The following is a 16,159-nucleotide window of genomic DNA, read 5'->3' on the forward strand; positions in this document are numbered from 1 at the left end:
CGTGACGAGCAGATTGGAAAACAAAATGTATTCCGATCCAGCTCAATACGCACGCCTTTACAGCTAGAGAAAGCGTCCTCAAAGAATATGTGGAAGAAAACTCCGATGGCCTCGCTCTCGCTCCACTCTGGCAAGCGCGAGGGATCAACAATCCCCACACAAGCCCTAGAAACAAGAAGCATGTGCCTGCAATATGCCACAATATCAATTACAATCCACAAATGAACTGAAATGGGGACTTGAGGGGAGTACAGGGCTTGCCCGTCTCCCCCCGGGTTTATCGGGCTGTGGTGGAACGTTCCACAGACTCGACTGGGGATTGGTTTTGGGAGGGAACTGGGGTTGTGACGTCGGGAGGGGTATAAAGGAGAGGGGCTGGGTGTGGGCGGCCTCTTTGGCCGTTGTCACACCCAGTGGGCGTTTTGGTCTTCGTGCCAGGAGTTAATTTTTGTGAGTTTGGCGAATTGAGAGGTGGGCTTTTGGTGTTTTGGGTGGAGCTTGTGTTAGGTATTGTTGTTTGGTTACCATGGAGCCTAATAAGGTAGTGCAGGCGCTTAAAGTTCTACAGGATGAGGGTAGAGAGGATTTGTTGAGGGAAGGAGTTTTGGAGCAAGCATGGGTTGGGCTTAAGAGGCCAAAAAGACTATCGGCTGAGGGCGTGTCAGCAGCTGTTGCGGCGTGCACTTCGCCGGTTAAAACATTTAAAAAGTTTAAGGCGAAAAGTGAGAGGGGAAGGAAGGTGGCGCGCTCACCTCCGATGAGCAGTTTTTCCCCAATTCAGTGTCCGGTTGAAGGTTTTGTGGGGAAGCGGCGTGGCGGTTGCCGCTTTCCCCGTAGGCAAGGTGCATCTCTGTCGAGGCGCGTGGCTGCTGGAGGCCGAGGGGCGGCTCCAGTAGATGCGGTGCGCGCTACTGGGCGCATGGGGGCGCGGGCTGTTGTCGCGCATGCGCGATCGGCTTGGGGGCCTCGGAGAGCTCTATCGCCTTTAGAAACAGGCGGGGAACGAAAAGGGAATTCATTCGAGGAAAGAGCCTTGGGAGGCGCGCCCAAGATGGCCGCCCCCTCGGTCTCTGATTGGAGGAATAAGCCAGATTTAGAGAAAAGGCAATTAGGAGCGTCCGACAAGATGGCCGCACCCATCGTGATCGAGGAGGATGAGGTTGTTATCATATCGGATGAGGAAGAAGGTGAATTGAGGTGTCCGGAAGGTGCTGGGGATCACGTTTTGGATGTGTTTATTGGTGCTGGTAGGAAAGGGGAAGGCAGGATGAGTCAGAGTATTAGTAGGTCGCTTAGTCCAAGGTCAGGTAAGGTGCAGTCAGGGCATTTGGTTAAAAGGGCTGTTTTTAGATTGGGCGAGCAGGTAGAATTTGTGGATGATAGTGGGCGTGTACTGAGTGGAAAGGTTTTTGGTGAGACCTCCGGGTCTAGTGCAGGGGAAAGGGCAATTGTTCAGCTAGATGTTTCACAGGCAATTTGGAGTGAGGGGCCCTCTGGGTGTGACACGCCTCCTGCTTCGGGCGGGCAGGGGGTGAAGGCGGTTTATCGGCCATCTGGGCGGATGGTTGGTGACCGGAGCACACCGGTGAAGGTCCGAGCGCCTTCAACACACCGGGCAAAAGGGAGGGCGCGATCCGGAGCGGTGCGCCCGACTTCGAGGGATGCATCTAGAGTTTGCGACGCTCAGCCATCTACTAGCCAGGGCGCTGGGGATGGTTGGGATGAGTGGTGCGACGATCTGCTTGATTATGACGAAGATTTGGACGTTCAAGTTCCTTACAAGCAGTCTGATCGAATTCAGAGAGAGACGCCTGGTGCGGTTCAGGGCGGCCAGGTGCCAGAGCGGTCTCATGTATTGTCGACAAGCGGTTTTTCCAGAGGTGAGGAAGGGTTGGGTGTTTTTGGGGTACCACAGTGTGGGAGTTTTGGTCGTGGGGTTTCTGGTGGTTTAAGGGCATTGCATTTGCAGGGTGAGAAAGAGATAGGTCATAAGGTGGATGCTGCAATTCAAGCGAACGTGGTTATGGAAGTCGGTAAGTTGGAGGTAAGTGCCGGGTCTGAAGGGTCATCACATAAGGCAGAAGGGGGTGATGGAGCACAGGTGGGGTCTAAGCACATGGGTGGGGAGGGCATTGGAGGAAGCGTTAAGGCTAAAAGGTTACCATATATGGGAGTGTCGATGCCTTTGGGGGCGCATCTCACTCCAAGTTTGAAGGAAAAGATTTGGAAGGATGAATTCGTGGACGTTTTTAAGTTGCTTCATCGGGAGGTTCAGGCAAAAGAAGGTTCGAAAGAGGAGGAGTGGGAACTAGCTAGGAGACCTAGAGTTCCTACCACGATTGAGAACTGGACGTCAGCTTTCCTGATTTATGCTAGCGTCTATTGTGAGAAGCATCAGGAGTCTTGCGTAGCATTGATGAAGTATATGGATGTTGTCCGTAGGGCTCAGATGGAATTTGGTGGTTTTGGCTGGTTTAGATATGATGAGGAGTTTAGGGCAAAGAAGGCTATGGACCCTTCTAAGATGTGGGGTGAAATTGATCAAGAATTGTGGATGCAATGGTTGAGGTCGGCGAGGAACGCGCCCACAACTCATACGGCGAGTGGTTTACCAGTGCTGTATAAGCCCTTTCAGGGGCGTCCCACCCAATTTGGGGTGGGTTTTGGGCACCGAGGGCAGTTTCAGGCGAATGGGGCATGCTGGTCTTACAACAGCGGCACCTGTAATAGACAGCAGTGCAAGTTCAGGCATGATTGCTCCAACTGTGGGGGAAAGCATCCAGTTCTCCAGTGTCTTGGAGGTTTTCAGTGGACCTGGCATGGGCCGCAGGCCAGAGGCGTCGATAGGGGTAGGGGTTCTTCACAACAAGTTACGGGAAAAGGGCCCTACGCCTATTAATTTTGAAGTTGTTGCTTATTGGCTACAATTTTATAATCTTGAGGAAGAGGCCAAAGTTTTGTTTAGTGGTTTTTTGGAAGGTTTTAGGTTGCGCTATCAGGGCCCGAGATTGAGAAGATGGGCCAATAATTTGAGGTCAGCGAGGGAGCATCCTGAGGTGGTGAGAGCGAAATTGAAGAAGGAGGTGGATTTGGGCAGGATTGTGGGCCCCTTTTTAGCTTGGCCTTTGGCAAATCTGATGATTTCTCCTTTGGAGGTGGTCCCTAAGAAGCAGGCTGGCGAATTCAGATTGATACATCATTTGTCCTGGCCCGCGGGGGCCTCGGTTAATGATTTTATTGCAGGAGAAGATTCAGTGGTACATTATGCTTCAATAGATGAAGCTATTGCATTGGTTCGGAGGTGTGGTAAGGGCGCGGAGATGGCGAAATCTGATGTGGAGTCAGCATTCAGGCTACTGCCGGTGCACCCTGATGATTTTTCATTGTTAGGCATGCAATTTGAGGATGCCATTTACGTTGACAGGATGCTGCCAATGGGGTGCTCGGTGTCATGTAGTTTGTTTGAGATGTTTAGCTCATTTGTAGAATGGGTTTTTGTGTTTCTTAGAGGTGCTGGCTTTGTGACCCACTATTTGGATAATTTTTATTTGTGGGAGTCGCCGGTTCGGGTGATTGCCGCAGAGCCCTTCAAGATTTTGAAAGTTTGATGCTAATGTTGGGTGTACCCTTGGCGAGAGACAAAACTGAAGGGCCTGCGACTTGTCTAAGTTTTTTGGGCATCGAATTGGATTCTGAAGAAATGGAAGTGAGGTTGCCTCGGAATAAGGTGGAAAAGTTGATTTCTTTGTTAGAGGATGCGATACGAAGACCCAAGTTGGAATTGCGGCAGGCGCAATCGTTGCTGGGTCATTTAAACTTTGCCTGTAAAGTGGTAAGGGTTGGCAGAGCCTTTTGCCGCAGGCTTGGTTTTGCAATGCGGGGAGCCTTTTTGCCGCATCATCATATTCGTCTGCGGGCAGGTATAAAGGAGGATCTGAAGATGTGGATAGAATTTCTGAAGGATTTCAATGGTGTGACGATGCTCGTGGATGACGACGATTGGTTTTGGCAAATTCAGATTTTTTCCGATGCGTCTGGTGCGCATGGTTTTGGTCTTTTTTGGGATGGTCATTGGGCGGCGGAGGCATGGCCTGCGAGTTGGAAGCGGGCGAAGCTCAGCATTGCATTTTTGGAATTTTTTCCTTTGGTTGTAGCTTTGGCAGTTTGGGGCAGATTTTTGTCTAACAAAAAAGTGGTTTTCAATGTGGACAATCAGGCTGTAGTACATTTAGTGAATCATCAAAAGGCAAAGGATGTGAAGGTGCTTAAGTTGTTGAGGATGTTTTTGCTGAAGTGTTTGAAGTTCAACATTTTATTCAAGGCTCGTCATGTGCCCGGTGTTGAGAATGACATAGCTGATGCGTTATCTCGATTTCAGTGGCAGAGATTCCGTGGTCTGGCGCCGGGGGCGGACGCGTTGAAGACGGATATTCCTCCAGAGCTGTGGGCCCTAGGAGATTGAGGATTTTAGAGCTGGTCCAACAGTCTGTAGCTCCGTCAACGAGGAGGGCTTATTGGCAAGCATGGTTGGAATTTTTGGATTCGGGTGCGGTAATGCGTTCTGCAGGCAATGACACACTCTATTCCAGGCAAGAGGATGCAGTGAATTTTGTAATGCAGCAGATTGAGAGGGGGTTGGCGGCAGTTACTATATCGGGTAAGTTATCGGGTGTTTCTTTTTACGGTAAGTATTTTTGGGGTTATGACCCGGTTGACGGGGAGTTGTGTCGGAGGATTTTAGCAGGATGGGCCAGGGAGGGGGGGGGTGAGGTGCGATCGTAGGCGTCCGATCACACTTAGCATGTTGAGGGCTTTGTTGGAGGTTTTGGGGAGCATATGTTTTTCGGATTGGGAGGTAGGTTTATTTTCACTTTGTATGTCATGGTTGTTTCATGGGGCTTTTCGTGTCTCAGAGCTTCTAGGGGTGAAGGGCAAAGAAGGTCTTATTCATAGCAATGTTCAGGTAGGTGATGGGGGTGTTTCTATATGGTTACCTTTTTCCAAAATGGACCAGCTGGGGAGGGGTCAGGAGGTGTCTTTAAAGGCAGTTTATTCTAAGGATTGCCCGGTGCGCTGCTGGTTTTCTTTTGCAGCATTGGGGTCACATATTTCCAGGTATGTATTAGTTCATCAGGATGGAACACGGTTATTAGCTTCTCAGCTTTTATCGGTAATGAGGATGGCATTGAGGAGATTGGGGTTGGATCCTTCTAACTTTGGTACACATTCATTTAGGATTGGGGCCGCCACGGAGGCTCGGAAGCAAGGTAAATCTGATCATTTGATTAAACAAATGGGTAGGTGGAGATCGGGCTGTTTTAAGAAGTATGTGCGTTCCTTTAAATAGCGTTCTTGCCTAATGTTTAGATTCTCTCTATTTTCTGCCTATGCTCTTATTTGCCTTGCTTAACTTAATGCTTTTACTGTCTAATGTTTCTGTTTCCTTTTAGTTCTGGCTCTGCAGGTTGTATATGCATCACTTAACATATTTTCTTTTGTAGGTTGTGTCGGGGGTCCTGACAAGGTGTGCGCCGTATGGATTGTGGGACACTCATTTGTTCGATGGGCGGAGAAGCAAGCAGCAGCAAGACATTTTGGGAGGCAATTGGGCTTAGATAGTTCAAGAATAAGGGTTAGTTGGGTAGGTAAGAGTGGAATGAGATGGGGAGAGTTGTTATATGTTTTGGCCAAGAGAATGGAAAGGGGTATTTGCCCGGATTTATTGGTGTTGCACTTGGGGGAAAATGATTTAGTAGCCTTGTCAGGTATCGGATTGATAAAGGCCATGAAGATGGATCTCTGTCGGATTAAGGAACGTTGGGCGGGTACACACATAGTTTGGACGTGTTTGATGCCGAGAAGAGTATGGAGGGGTGCTCACTCTTTTAAGGGTATAGAAAAGCAACGGCGTAAAATTAATAGGGAGATGAAACGTTTTTGTAAAGCTCAAGGGTTTTCTGTTTTGTGTCATGTGGACATTGGACTTTCTGACGTAGATCTGTTTCGCCAGGATGGTGTTCATTTAACGTTTTTGGGTAACGAGCACTATTTACTGGACATGAGGTTGTTGATTGCTGAGTTATTGGGTGAACGTTTGTGGGACAGATAATATTTTTTGGGTGGGGGCAGGGAAACACCTTCGGGTTTCCCTGTGTGGCCTTTCGGGGGGGGAAGGGGTAGTTCAGAAAGAGGAGAGGGTAGGGAATTTGCACTGGTCAAGGGTAATTGGACAAGGTGACTGCAGGACAGATGGTTTAATGGGGTGGTTGGGTCAAGGTGGGGATGGGACAAAGGGTGGGGCGGTTGGGTCAGTTTAGAGGGAGGGGGAGGGGTTAGGTGATGGTTTTTGTATTAGTGAGGTTTGGGTAGTTTTGTGAGGCTATAATGCCAAGGTTTTATTGCCAGACCTGTTCTATTAAAGCGGCCTTTTACCCCTTACAGTGAGTTTGTGGTCGTTTCATTTTCAGCCCGATGGGGACTTGGGGGAGTACAGGGCTTGCCCGTCTCCCCCCGGGTTTATCGGGCTGTGGTGGAACGTTCCACAGACTCGACTGGGGATTGGTTTTGGGAGGGAACTGGGCTTGTGACGTCGGGAGGGGTATAAAGGAGAGGGGCTGGGTGTGGGCGGCCTCTTTGGCCGTTGTCACACCCAGTGGGCGTTTTGGTCCTCGTGCCCTCCCGCCCTCCCTTTTAGCTTATTCTATTTTACTTAAAGCTTTTTTGCTGGGTCAAATTTTTGGTACAAATTTTTCCACTGGGTGGGTTTCCCTCTTTTTTCGGTATGCTTGTTATGGTAGCTATGTTTTAACAGGGCAGGTCTATTTGTGTTGTTTTGTGGGGTGTATAGGTTCATGGTTTAGGGGGACTAGTTAGTGGGTTTAGAGGTTGAAGGTGGGTGGTTTTTTTTATCATTTTATTGCCGCTGATAGTCAGGTTTGGCATGGATTGTGTATTTATTGGAATGCGCTGTTTGGCCTTTCGGGGGGGGGAAGGGGTAGTTCAGAAAGAGGAGAGGGTAGGGAATTTGCACTGGTCAAGGGTAATTGGACAAGGTGACTGCAGGACAGATGGTTTAATGGGGTGGTTGGGTCAAGGTGGGGATGGGACAAAGGGTGGGGCGGTTGGGTCAGTTTAGAGGGAGGGGGAGGGGTTAGGTGATGGTTTTTGTATTAGTGAGGTTTGGGTAGTTTTGTGAGGCTATAATGCCAAGGTTTTATTGCCAGACCTGTTCTATTAAAGCGGCCTTTTACCCCTTACAGTGAGTTTGTGGTCGTTTCATTTTCAGCCCGATAAAACAAGCACTTAAATGGCGGCTGCAGCAGCAAAGAAAGAGGAAGGGTTTTAGTGTTCTGGGCTTTCATTGTCATGGCAGCGATATAATTGGAGGCTGTCTCATGGAATATGTAGCTTAAAGTTTGTAACATTTTGATTGGCTGCTGTTTGAACAGTAAAGGAAAGAGAAAGCATAATCCTAAACCTCCGGTCCTGCCACAGAATCTGGTCACCTTACTGAGGTGTCAATGTTCTTGACTCAATTATGAAAATAAAATAAAAATAATAAGGAGCATGTGTCATCTTATGGCCAGAGCTGCCAACTCTGGAACTGGAGAATCAGGTTCCAGTCTCAGCGGAAGCTAAACATCCTGGGAAAATCACTTTACTCTTCCTGCGCCCCCCAAAATTGAATGGGACCTTGTGTAATGTAACTGGTGCGCATGTACAGCAATACATGATTCGAAACGAGTTCACGCTATATAAAACTACAAAGTAGTGCACGAGTGTACTACATAGTAATGTTTTTACAACTGGCCCTAGCCCGAGAAACCTATTTCCATTCTAAACGACAATACCGTCTTAAGACTGGCAACGTGACGTCCCCCCCTGCCAAATTTGTAAATTAAGGAAGCACTCTAGATCATTAACACAAGCTCAAAGTTGTCACAATCTCCTTGCTAAACAGAATGCGAAAAAATATCGGGTGATGTCATAATGAGGCGCCGGAAGTGCGCGACCGGGATTTGTTGTGTCGCTTCAGTCTGTCTGTTGCATACCATCTGTTCGAAAGAGACGGCGGTTACCAGGTCCCGAGCCCCACACCCAGCGGGGATAGACGGTAAGCTCCCCCGGGAGATGGATGCCAGTGGGGAGGAGGAGGCAGAGCCCGCGTGGGTAGAGGCAGCGCGCGGCGACTGTGAATCGGACAAGCAGTGGCTGTACCGCCGGCAGTTTCTGTTGCGCAACGCAGAGAGTGGACCTTCTGGTACTTGCCGAGACCGGCTGTTGGCCTACTCCATGGTATGGGCCAACCACGTCTTCATGGGCTGCAGGTGAGTACAGGGCGTCAGGTGTACATGGAAAGATACAATGGAAAGATGATGATAGCAGCACACAGATCGAATATTGATCGTGGCATGGGCAGTCTTAGTCTCGAACCATGCAGTTAAATGACTGGTGCTTAAATTCTCATTTACACTTCGGTACGCAATCTACTATTTTTTAACCTGTTCACGTATCAGTTTTTAGCATACTTGTAAAATTCGGGTACTGTGGGGTAGACAGGGACAGGCCATATAGTGCGCGAATGTTTAGATGCATGTGATATTGCAGTCTGATTAGGCACCTTTCTCGGTTTCCAAAAATAACATATTCGTTGTTTCCTCCCAAGAGGCTGGTCGTTTAGGGTTGCGGTACAGTTGGCATAAAACTGTGAAATGACACTAAAGGCTAAACTAAAGTGTCTCAATTAGCAGTTTGTTTTCTGTCGGAAACCACGTGACAGATTTTCTGAAAGCGAAACATGAACCTAGTTTAATATTATGACGTACAATATAGTGAACGTATTTTGCATACTACTGCTGTTTTTTGGACCTCGAGAGACTTCCTGGTTCAAGGAGGTGGGCTTACCTGTGACATATTGGTGCTATAAAGCGCGTCGGACGTTCCCATAGCGCAGTACACCTTTGGATACCGCTTCTGGTCTTTCCTGGACTTCTGTGGCCAGCCTGTTATACAGGAGGACGTAGAGAAGATATCCTCTCCTGCTCACCAGTACCCTTTTAGCGCTATAAAACGGATCAGACATTCCCGCCGACCGGAAAAAGCGGCCCAGACCACCCCTTTTTGTTTGGGTAAAATAATATTATAAAGCTTTCTAATACCCCTAGGATGCCCAAAGGCTCCAAGTTTGATGATGTTAGTGAGTGCTATGAGGGTAATTACTAAAGGAATTGAGCTCACTGAAAGGCGCTTTTGTATGGGCTATACTGCCCTCCCTCCCCACACTTCACAGACTCCCAACTTCTACTATTACTATAAGCCCCAGTTCGTGTGCATCTTCTATAGCGTTACATGAGCAGGTTCTCTAAAGATTTCAGTGGCCAGTGTTAAGTCTCTCAGTGTGCAGCGAACCGTAGCCAAACGGAAGACCAGCATTTGCAATGCAGTGGTTCTCGCAGTTGCTCCAGTTAGAGCTATTGGCATTGTAAAGTCCTAACTGGACTTTTCTTGCCACATAAATTGAAAATGAAAAGTAAAACAGTTGACGTAAGTGCACTGATTCAAAGGGCAATGGCTGCCATAAGCATGAGCGTAAAGTAGAGACACAAAAGGAAAAAGAAGTTCACTCACAGTCGCACATATTGGCAGTTGTGCAATTATCCATGTAACAGGGTTGGTGCCCAAGGCAGAAACCAAACCTGCCCAAGTCGGGACAAACATAAAGCATTTACCAATGATAACAGGATTTTTGAAAGGCAGGTCCACAAAGGAGTGAAAATGATAGGCGTGGTTAAAATCTCACGATGCTTACCACAGGTCAAAGTATTGTCCCAGGTGTCAGTTTGTGAGTTCTGTATATTGTAATAGATAGCTCTGCTGTCCCTGGTGTAGTTTGTGAGTTCTTTATATTGTAATGGATTGCTCTGCTGTCCCTGGTGTTAGCCAGTGAGCTCTGTGTATTGTGCCAGGTGCCAACCCTTGAGTTCTGTATTTTGTGATGGTTAGCATTCTTGTCCCAGGCATCGGCCTGTGAGTTCTGTTTATTGTGATGGCTAACTGCTGGCCCACGTGTCAGCCTGTGAGTTCTGTATATTGTGATGAATAGCTCTGCTGTCCCTGGTGCCAGACTGTGAGCTCTGTGTATTGTGCGAGGTGTCAGCCTGCGAGATCCGAGCATTATGGGGCATAACCCTGCCTTCCAAGTGTCAACCTGTGAGAGCCGTGTACGGTAAAGCTCTGTTCTCTCAGGTCTCAACCTATGAGTTCTGTGTTGTGCAGTATAGCTCTGCTGTTCCAGGTGTCAAGCAATGAGAACAGTGAATTGGGCACTCTAGCTCAGAAACATAAGTGAATTCTAAATGTACAGCTCCACAGGGAGTTCAATGTCTGAGTGTTAAAGGTGTGTAATCCTCTGCAGGCACCTGCTGCCTATAGTCTGTCTATCACATCTCTCTTAACACAATATCTAGTTGTGCTGTCTTATGCCTCTGTCTGTCACATCTCGTTGGCATGAAAGATAGCACTGCTGTTTCAGTTCTGCCTGCCAGTTTTCTTTAGCCAGAATGCAAGTGCTGCTAAGCCACTTGTCTGTCACATAGTTCGAACGTGAGTGGTAGTTCTGCTGTCTAAAGCCCCTGTGTCTCATATTTGTTTGATGCGAAGTTTGGCGATGCTTTCTAAGGCTCTTGTTAAGTACATCACTTTAAGATGAGAGACTGTACTGCAAAACTATCCGCCTATCGCATAGCTCTAACATGAGAGATAGTTCTACTGTTTAAAGCTCCCATTCATCATATTTCCTTTGGATGAGTGGCAGCTTTGCTTCCTAATGCCAGTGCGTAGAAAATCTCTTTAGCACAACAGATGGTGATGTTAAGGCCCCGGCCTTTCATAGATCTAACGTTAGAAATAAAATCAGAGATAGTTCTGCTGTCTTAAGCTCGTGGAAGACATGTCTCTTTCCAATGCGGGGTAGCATTGCTGGCTGAAATTTGTATCTATGCAAATATTATTACCACAGAGAAATCACTTACTTTGGGCCTGGATTCTTGCCAGCTACATTACAGCAAAGGGAATCTGGAGTTTAAGACCTCTCCATGTACATACAAATTAAAACATAACAGTTCCAGTCAAACCACGCAAGCACAGTCTTTCTTCCCGCTGGGGCATATGGGGAGCTGACTCTGAGAAGCACAGCCTTCCCCCCTCCCCCCACCCCCATGCAGCTCTTAATACAAGGAGACACACAAAAGGCACATCCTTTCATCCCACTGAGCCAAATAACACAGAGAAAAGCACAGAAAACACTGCGTTTCATACCCCAAGGCTCGTAAAACAAAGAGCAGACAAGCAAAAAGCTCAGCGTTTCATCTTACTAAGGTTAGTTATACAAGGAACAGATACACAACAAAAAACACATTCTTTCATCCGACTGAGGTACGAAATACAGGGAGCAGAACACACAAAAGGCACATCCTTTCATCCCATTTAGACTCTTAATAGAAGGAAAAACACAGAAAACATTGCATTTCAAACCACTGACCCATGCAAAACAAGGAGCAGGCACACAAAAAGCACATCATTTTTTTTGATAAAGTAATTTTTATTATTTTGCAAACAAGTAAAATGATACAAACATTTAACATGGTGCCAACGGGCACCCAGCATTGGTCAAACCCCTTGTTCCAGTGACACATTATAAACAACAGAAGAGAGAAGAAAGCTACATGCAGATTTGTTAGACTGACCTTAGTAAATTATACATTAACCAGTTAGGAGAGACAAGGAGGGGGACCCCCCTCGGCCCTCTATGGCAATAGGTTACAGTAATACAGAAGAAGCACTTGTTGCGGCCTCCCACTTCCCCCATATCTTATTATATTTATTTGGACAGCCTCTAGCCTCATAAACCAGTTTTTCCCACGTCGCACACCTGTCCACCCCACGCCTCCACTTAGTCAGAGCCGGGGCGCCCCTGGCTTTCCAGTTCGCCATTATATCCCTCTTGGCCACCAAACACGCCACCCCAAGGAAGGTCCGGTCCGATCTTCTCAGCCCAGTATCTCCCATAATCCCCAGTAGGGGGGAAAATGGTGTCCTCTCTATCTCCTCTTGTAGGACGTCAGAGACGTCATTCAGAACTGCCTTCCAGTAAGTCGCTATTACCATATGAAAGAAGTCGGCGGCGGGATTTAAGCATCGGGGGCAGTCAGCTGTGGGTCGGAGGCCCGCTCTGTGCAATTTAGTGGGTGTTAAGTATGCTACGTGAAGATAGTAGGTCTGGATTTGACGGAAGCGTGAGGTCATCGTTAGTGAGCGAGGTGCCATCAGTGCATCACTCCAGTCTCCCTCTTCTATGGGGCCCACCCATCCTTCCCACCTCTGGCGGAGTCCCTCCAAGGAGCTGGCTGCGCAGGTGACCAGGGTATGGTATATCTGAGAGACACCTCCTTTGCCTAGACTCGCCATCAGTACCTTAGCCTCCATCGGGCTATACTCCGGTATGGTGTCTCCAGTCTGCATATATGATTGTAGGGCGTGGCGGAGTTGGAGATATTTATAGAATTGCGTCTTGTTTAATGCAAATAATTTCTGGAGATCCTCAAAGGATCGTATGTGTGTCCCGCTCCAAATGTCGCCCAGTGTGGATATGCCGATGTTGTCCCATTTTTGAAATCCCTCTAGGCCCGCTACCTCTGTCAACTGTTTCCCATGCCACAACGGTGTTTGTTGAGTGAGGCGCCCCCACCATCCCGACATCTTTTGGGCCGCCCGCCATCCCATTAGGGCCAACTTGGTTACATCTGGGACATCTCGGGGAATCGGGCCTCCATACAAGGTGTCGAAGATCCGTGGATAACTGTGTTTGGAGTTCTAATTGGTATGCCGGGTCTGACCATCCACCCCTCATCCAATCATTAATCACATGTAGGTGTGTTGCCAGATGGTAATAATAAATATTGGACATGCCCAACCCCCGTCAAGGACGTCCCTCTGGCAATTGATAAGTGCCAGTCGTGGACGGGCGTCATTCCACATGAACTGGCGTGCTAACCCGTCCAACTCCCGGAACCATTTCATTGGGATGGGATGTGGGAAGTTCTGTAGAAGATAAAGAAGTCTGGGGAGGACCATCATCTTGTAAAGAGCTATTCTACCCAGAAGGTTGAGAGGGAGGGTTCTCCAACGTTGAAGGTCAGTTCTAATTCTTCTGATTAAAGGTGTAATATTAAGTTCCCAGGTTAGCTCTGGGAGTAGCGCGACGTGTACTCCTAAGTATTTAAAGGTATTTCTTCTCACTGGGATGGTATGTTGCCAGTCCACACAGTCTCGGGATCGATGGAGGGGAACCAGCAAGAATTTACTGGGGTTTAGAGTCAGTCCCGAAGCCTCTGCGAAGAGGTTCAATATGTATAAAATGCGGGGACCACTCGTGCTTGGGTTGGAGATGTATAGCAGGACATCATCCGCGTAACGCGCCACCCGGTCCTCTTCGCAAGTGGGCCAGGGCCAACCCTCAGTCAAAGGATCTCTGCGTAATAATATCGCCAAAGGTTCGATCACTAAAGCAAAGAGCAGAGGGGATAGCGGGCACCCTTGTCGAGTGCCGCGGCTAATAGGGAAGGAATCAGAAACCACCCCATTCACCTATACTCGGGCCATCGGGTTAGAATAAAGCAATTTTACTAGTCCACAGAATTTACCCCTGAGTCCATTTCTTCGTAGAACCTGATCAAGATAGGACCAGTCAACCGTATCAAAAGCTTTTTCAAAGTCAAGTAAGAGTAATGCCAAGGGATTACGTGAGAGGGTCCCGCGGTGTGCTAGGGCTAGGTGTAGCCGTCTGATGCAGTGCCTAGTGCCGCGGGTAGGCATAAAGCCGCACTGGTCAGGGTGTACCAACGCGGGCAAAGCCTCCTTCAGTCTGGAGGCCAGGATTGAGGACAGTATTTTGATCTCCATATTTAGCAGCGAGATGGGCCGGTATGCCGAGCAGTGTATTGACGGGGGTTGTGTCTTAGGAATCACCACAATTGTGGCTTGATCAATCTCGTCCGGAAAGCGCCCCTGCCTTTCGGCCTCCGCGTACATTTCAAGTAGGGGAGGGCTGAGGATATCGCCACATTTGCTATACAACTCTGCTGGGAGTCTGTCCGGCCCTGGGGTCTTGCCCGATGCCAGGTAGGTGATATCGTTTGCAATTTCAGTGAGATTAAGGGGTTCGTCCAGCCTATTCCGTGTCTCTGGGGAGATTTCTGGGAAGAGTTATTTCATTTAGGAGAGGGGACTCTTTCTCAGAAGTGGGTCGAGGGTGTTCTGCGTATAGGCGAGCGTAGTAGGAGGCGAAGCTTCGTGCGATTTCGGTAGGTGTTTTAGAAAGGGAGCCTGACTCTTCGATGATTTCGGGAATGACTCTATTATCCCCCCCATCCATATACTCCGGCGGTTGAGGCCCTCCAGATATGTTTTGCCGACTCTAGCACTGGGTGTTTAATTTCGGCCCTGACCATGGTGAGGTGTCTCAAACTGGAGGCTGACTGGGAAGTCCCGTGTTGGTGTTCCAGGCTTAGCGCCTTAGCCTCCAGTTCCGACACTTTTGAGTTTCGTGCGCGTTCGCAGACACGAAGAAGGTGTTTGGCATGTCCTCTGAGGGTGGCCTTACCCGCGGCCCATAGTGTGCCTGATGATCGGACTGAACCCAGGTTCATTTCAAAATATTGAGTGAGATGGTTTCTAATCTCGGGGGTGTAGTCGTTGTCCTGTAAATATCAAGCATTTAGGCGCCACATTGAGCGCCTGGAGGGATCCTCTCCCCCCAGTCGGACCCGTACTGGTGCGTGGTCAGAGACTCCATGGGGCAATATATCCGTTCCTGTGACGCTGGTAACGTCAAGGGCGGGCATAAATACAATGTCAATTCTGGATTGTGTCGGGTGGGCGGCCGATGTGTGTGTGTGTGTATTGATGCTCCCTAGGGTGCCAAACTCTCCATATATCGCAGAGACCGAGGCTCTCAGCCCAGCCCGTGAAACTCGAAGCCTGGGTGGATCTGCTAGTGGTGACCTCGCCTGATACATCTAGACTGGGATCGAGGACGACGTTGAAATCTCCTCCCAACAGGGTGGCCCCTTGGGGGAGCCCGGCAATTACCTGGCGGAGTGAGGTTAGAAAAGCGTCAAGCCCTGCTGGAGGGGCGTATGCGCTTACCAAGTTTAGTGGTGATCCATGAAGCACTCCTGTGACTACTACGAATCTACCTTGTGGGTCTGTTTGCGTGGTCGTGACTACCAAAGGTAGTGAGCGGTGGATTAGGACAGCCACCCCCCTGGAGCCCCTGGAGAAACCCGCATGAAAGACCCTATCGTATCCTCCCCGTGAAAGCATGGGGCATCTGGTTCCGAGAAGGTGGGTTTCTTATAATAAGACCACGGAAGGGAAGTATCTGCGGAGGGTAGTGAATACCGCGGATCTCTTGATCTTGTCTAGCAGGCCATTTACATTCCATGAGATGACCTGAGTCCGTGAGGGCCAGTCGTGGGATGCGTGTTTGCTATATCTTGTTGGGTGTCAGCCTGTGGATCTGGGGATGACCATTTCAATTGCAATAGTGAAATATTAAAACAACAACACAAACTTGTCAACACATTACTATCTAAACCCGTGTCAAACTCTTTGCCCCCCAACCACCCCCCAACGCTCCCCCCCCCCCCCCCCCCCCCCCCCGGAAGCATCTGTCGCCCAATTACCCAACTGGAACAAGGCAGCCAAAAGGACTGCTGTTGGAGTGGAGTGGTGGACCCCTCCCTTTAGTCGGATCAAATGCAATTAACGGTCTTTAAGTAAGTCACACAAAATGTGTATTGTGGAAATGTTGGGCCATCCGCAATGTCACCTCCAGTGGCCGCACACCCAAGGGGATTATCTCGGTCGTCCCCGCCCTCCTCGTCAGGATTTACCTGCTCCACTTCAGCCAAGTACCAGAGACTGGCTCAGGCTGGCATCGTCCGCGACCCGGGTCAGGTCCTGAGGCCCCCCTCCCGCACTTTGGAGCCCGGGGGTGTCCCATTGTCTGCGGGGGTGCCTGAATCTTTCTGCCTTCCCTTCCTGGATCTGGTTCGCCACCTGCTTCTCCGGGGTCCTCCTGTTGGGAGGGGCACCTCAG

At 49.0% G+C, this 16,159-nt stretch overlaps 1 protein-coding gene across 1 annotated transcript in view; it reads left to right on the forward strand.

Annotated features, from left to right (window-relative positions):
• Nucleotides 1-7,986: 7,986 nt before the first annotated feature.
• CDKN2AIP (CDKN2A interacting protein) overlaps nt 7,987-16,159 on the forward strand; it is a 71,594-nt gene continuing 63,421 nt past the window's right edge. Inside the window, exon 1 of the mRNA XM_069199284.1 lies at nt 7,987-8,327. Coding sequence (XP_069055385.1) covers nt 7,990-8,327 — 338 coding nt within the window. The 5' untranslated portion in view covers nt 7,987-7,989. The remainder of the gene's footprint in view (nt 8,328-16,159) is intronic.

Source organism: Pleurodeles waltl, chromosome 1_2 (genome assembly GCF_031143425.1).
Source record: "Pleurodeles waltl isolate 20211129_DDA chromosome 1_2, aPleWal1.hap1.20221129, whole genome shotgun sequence".
Lineage (NCBI taxonomy): Eukaryota > Metazoa > Chordata > Amphibia > Caudata > Salamandridae > Pleurodeles > Pleurodeles waltl.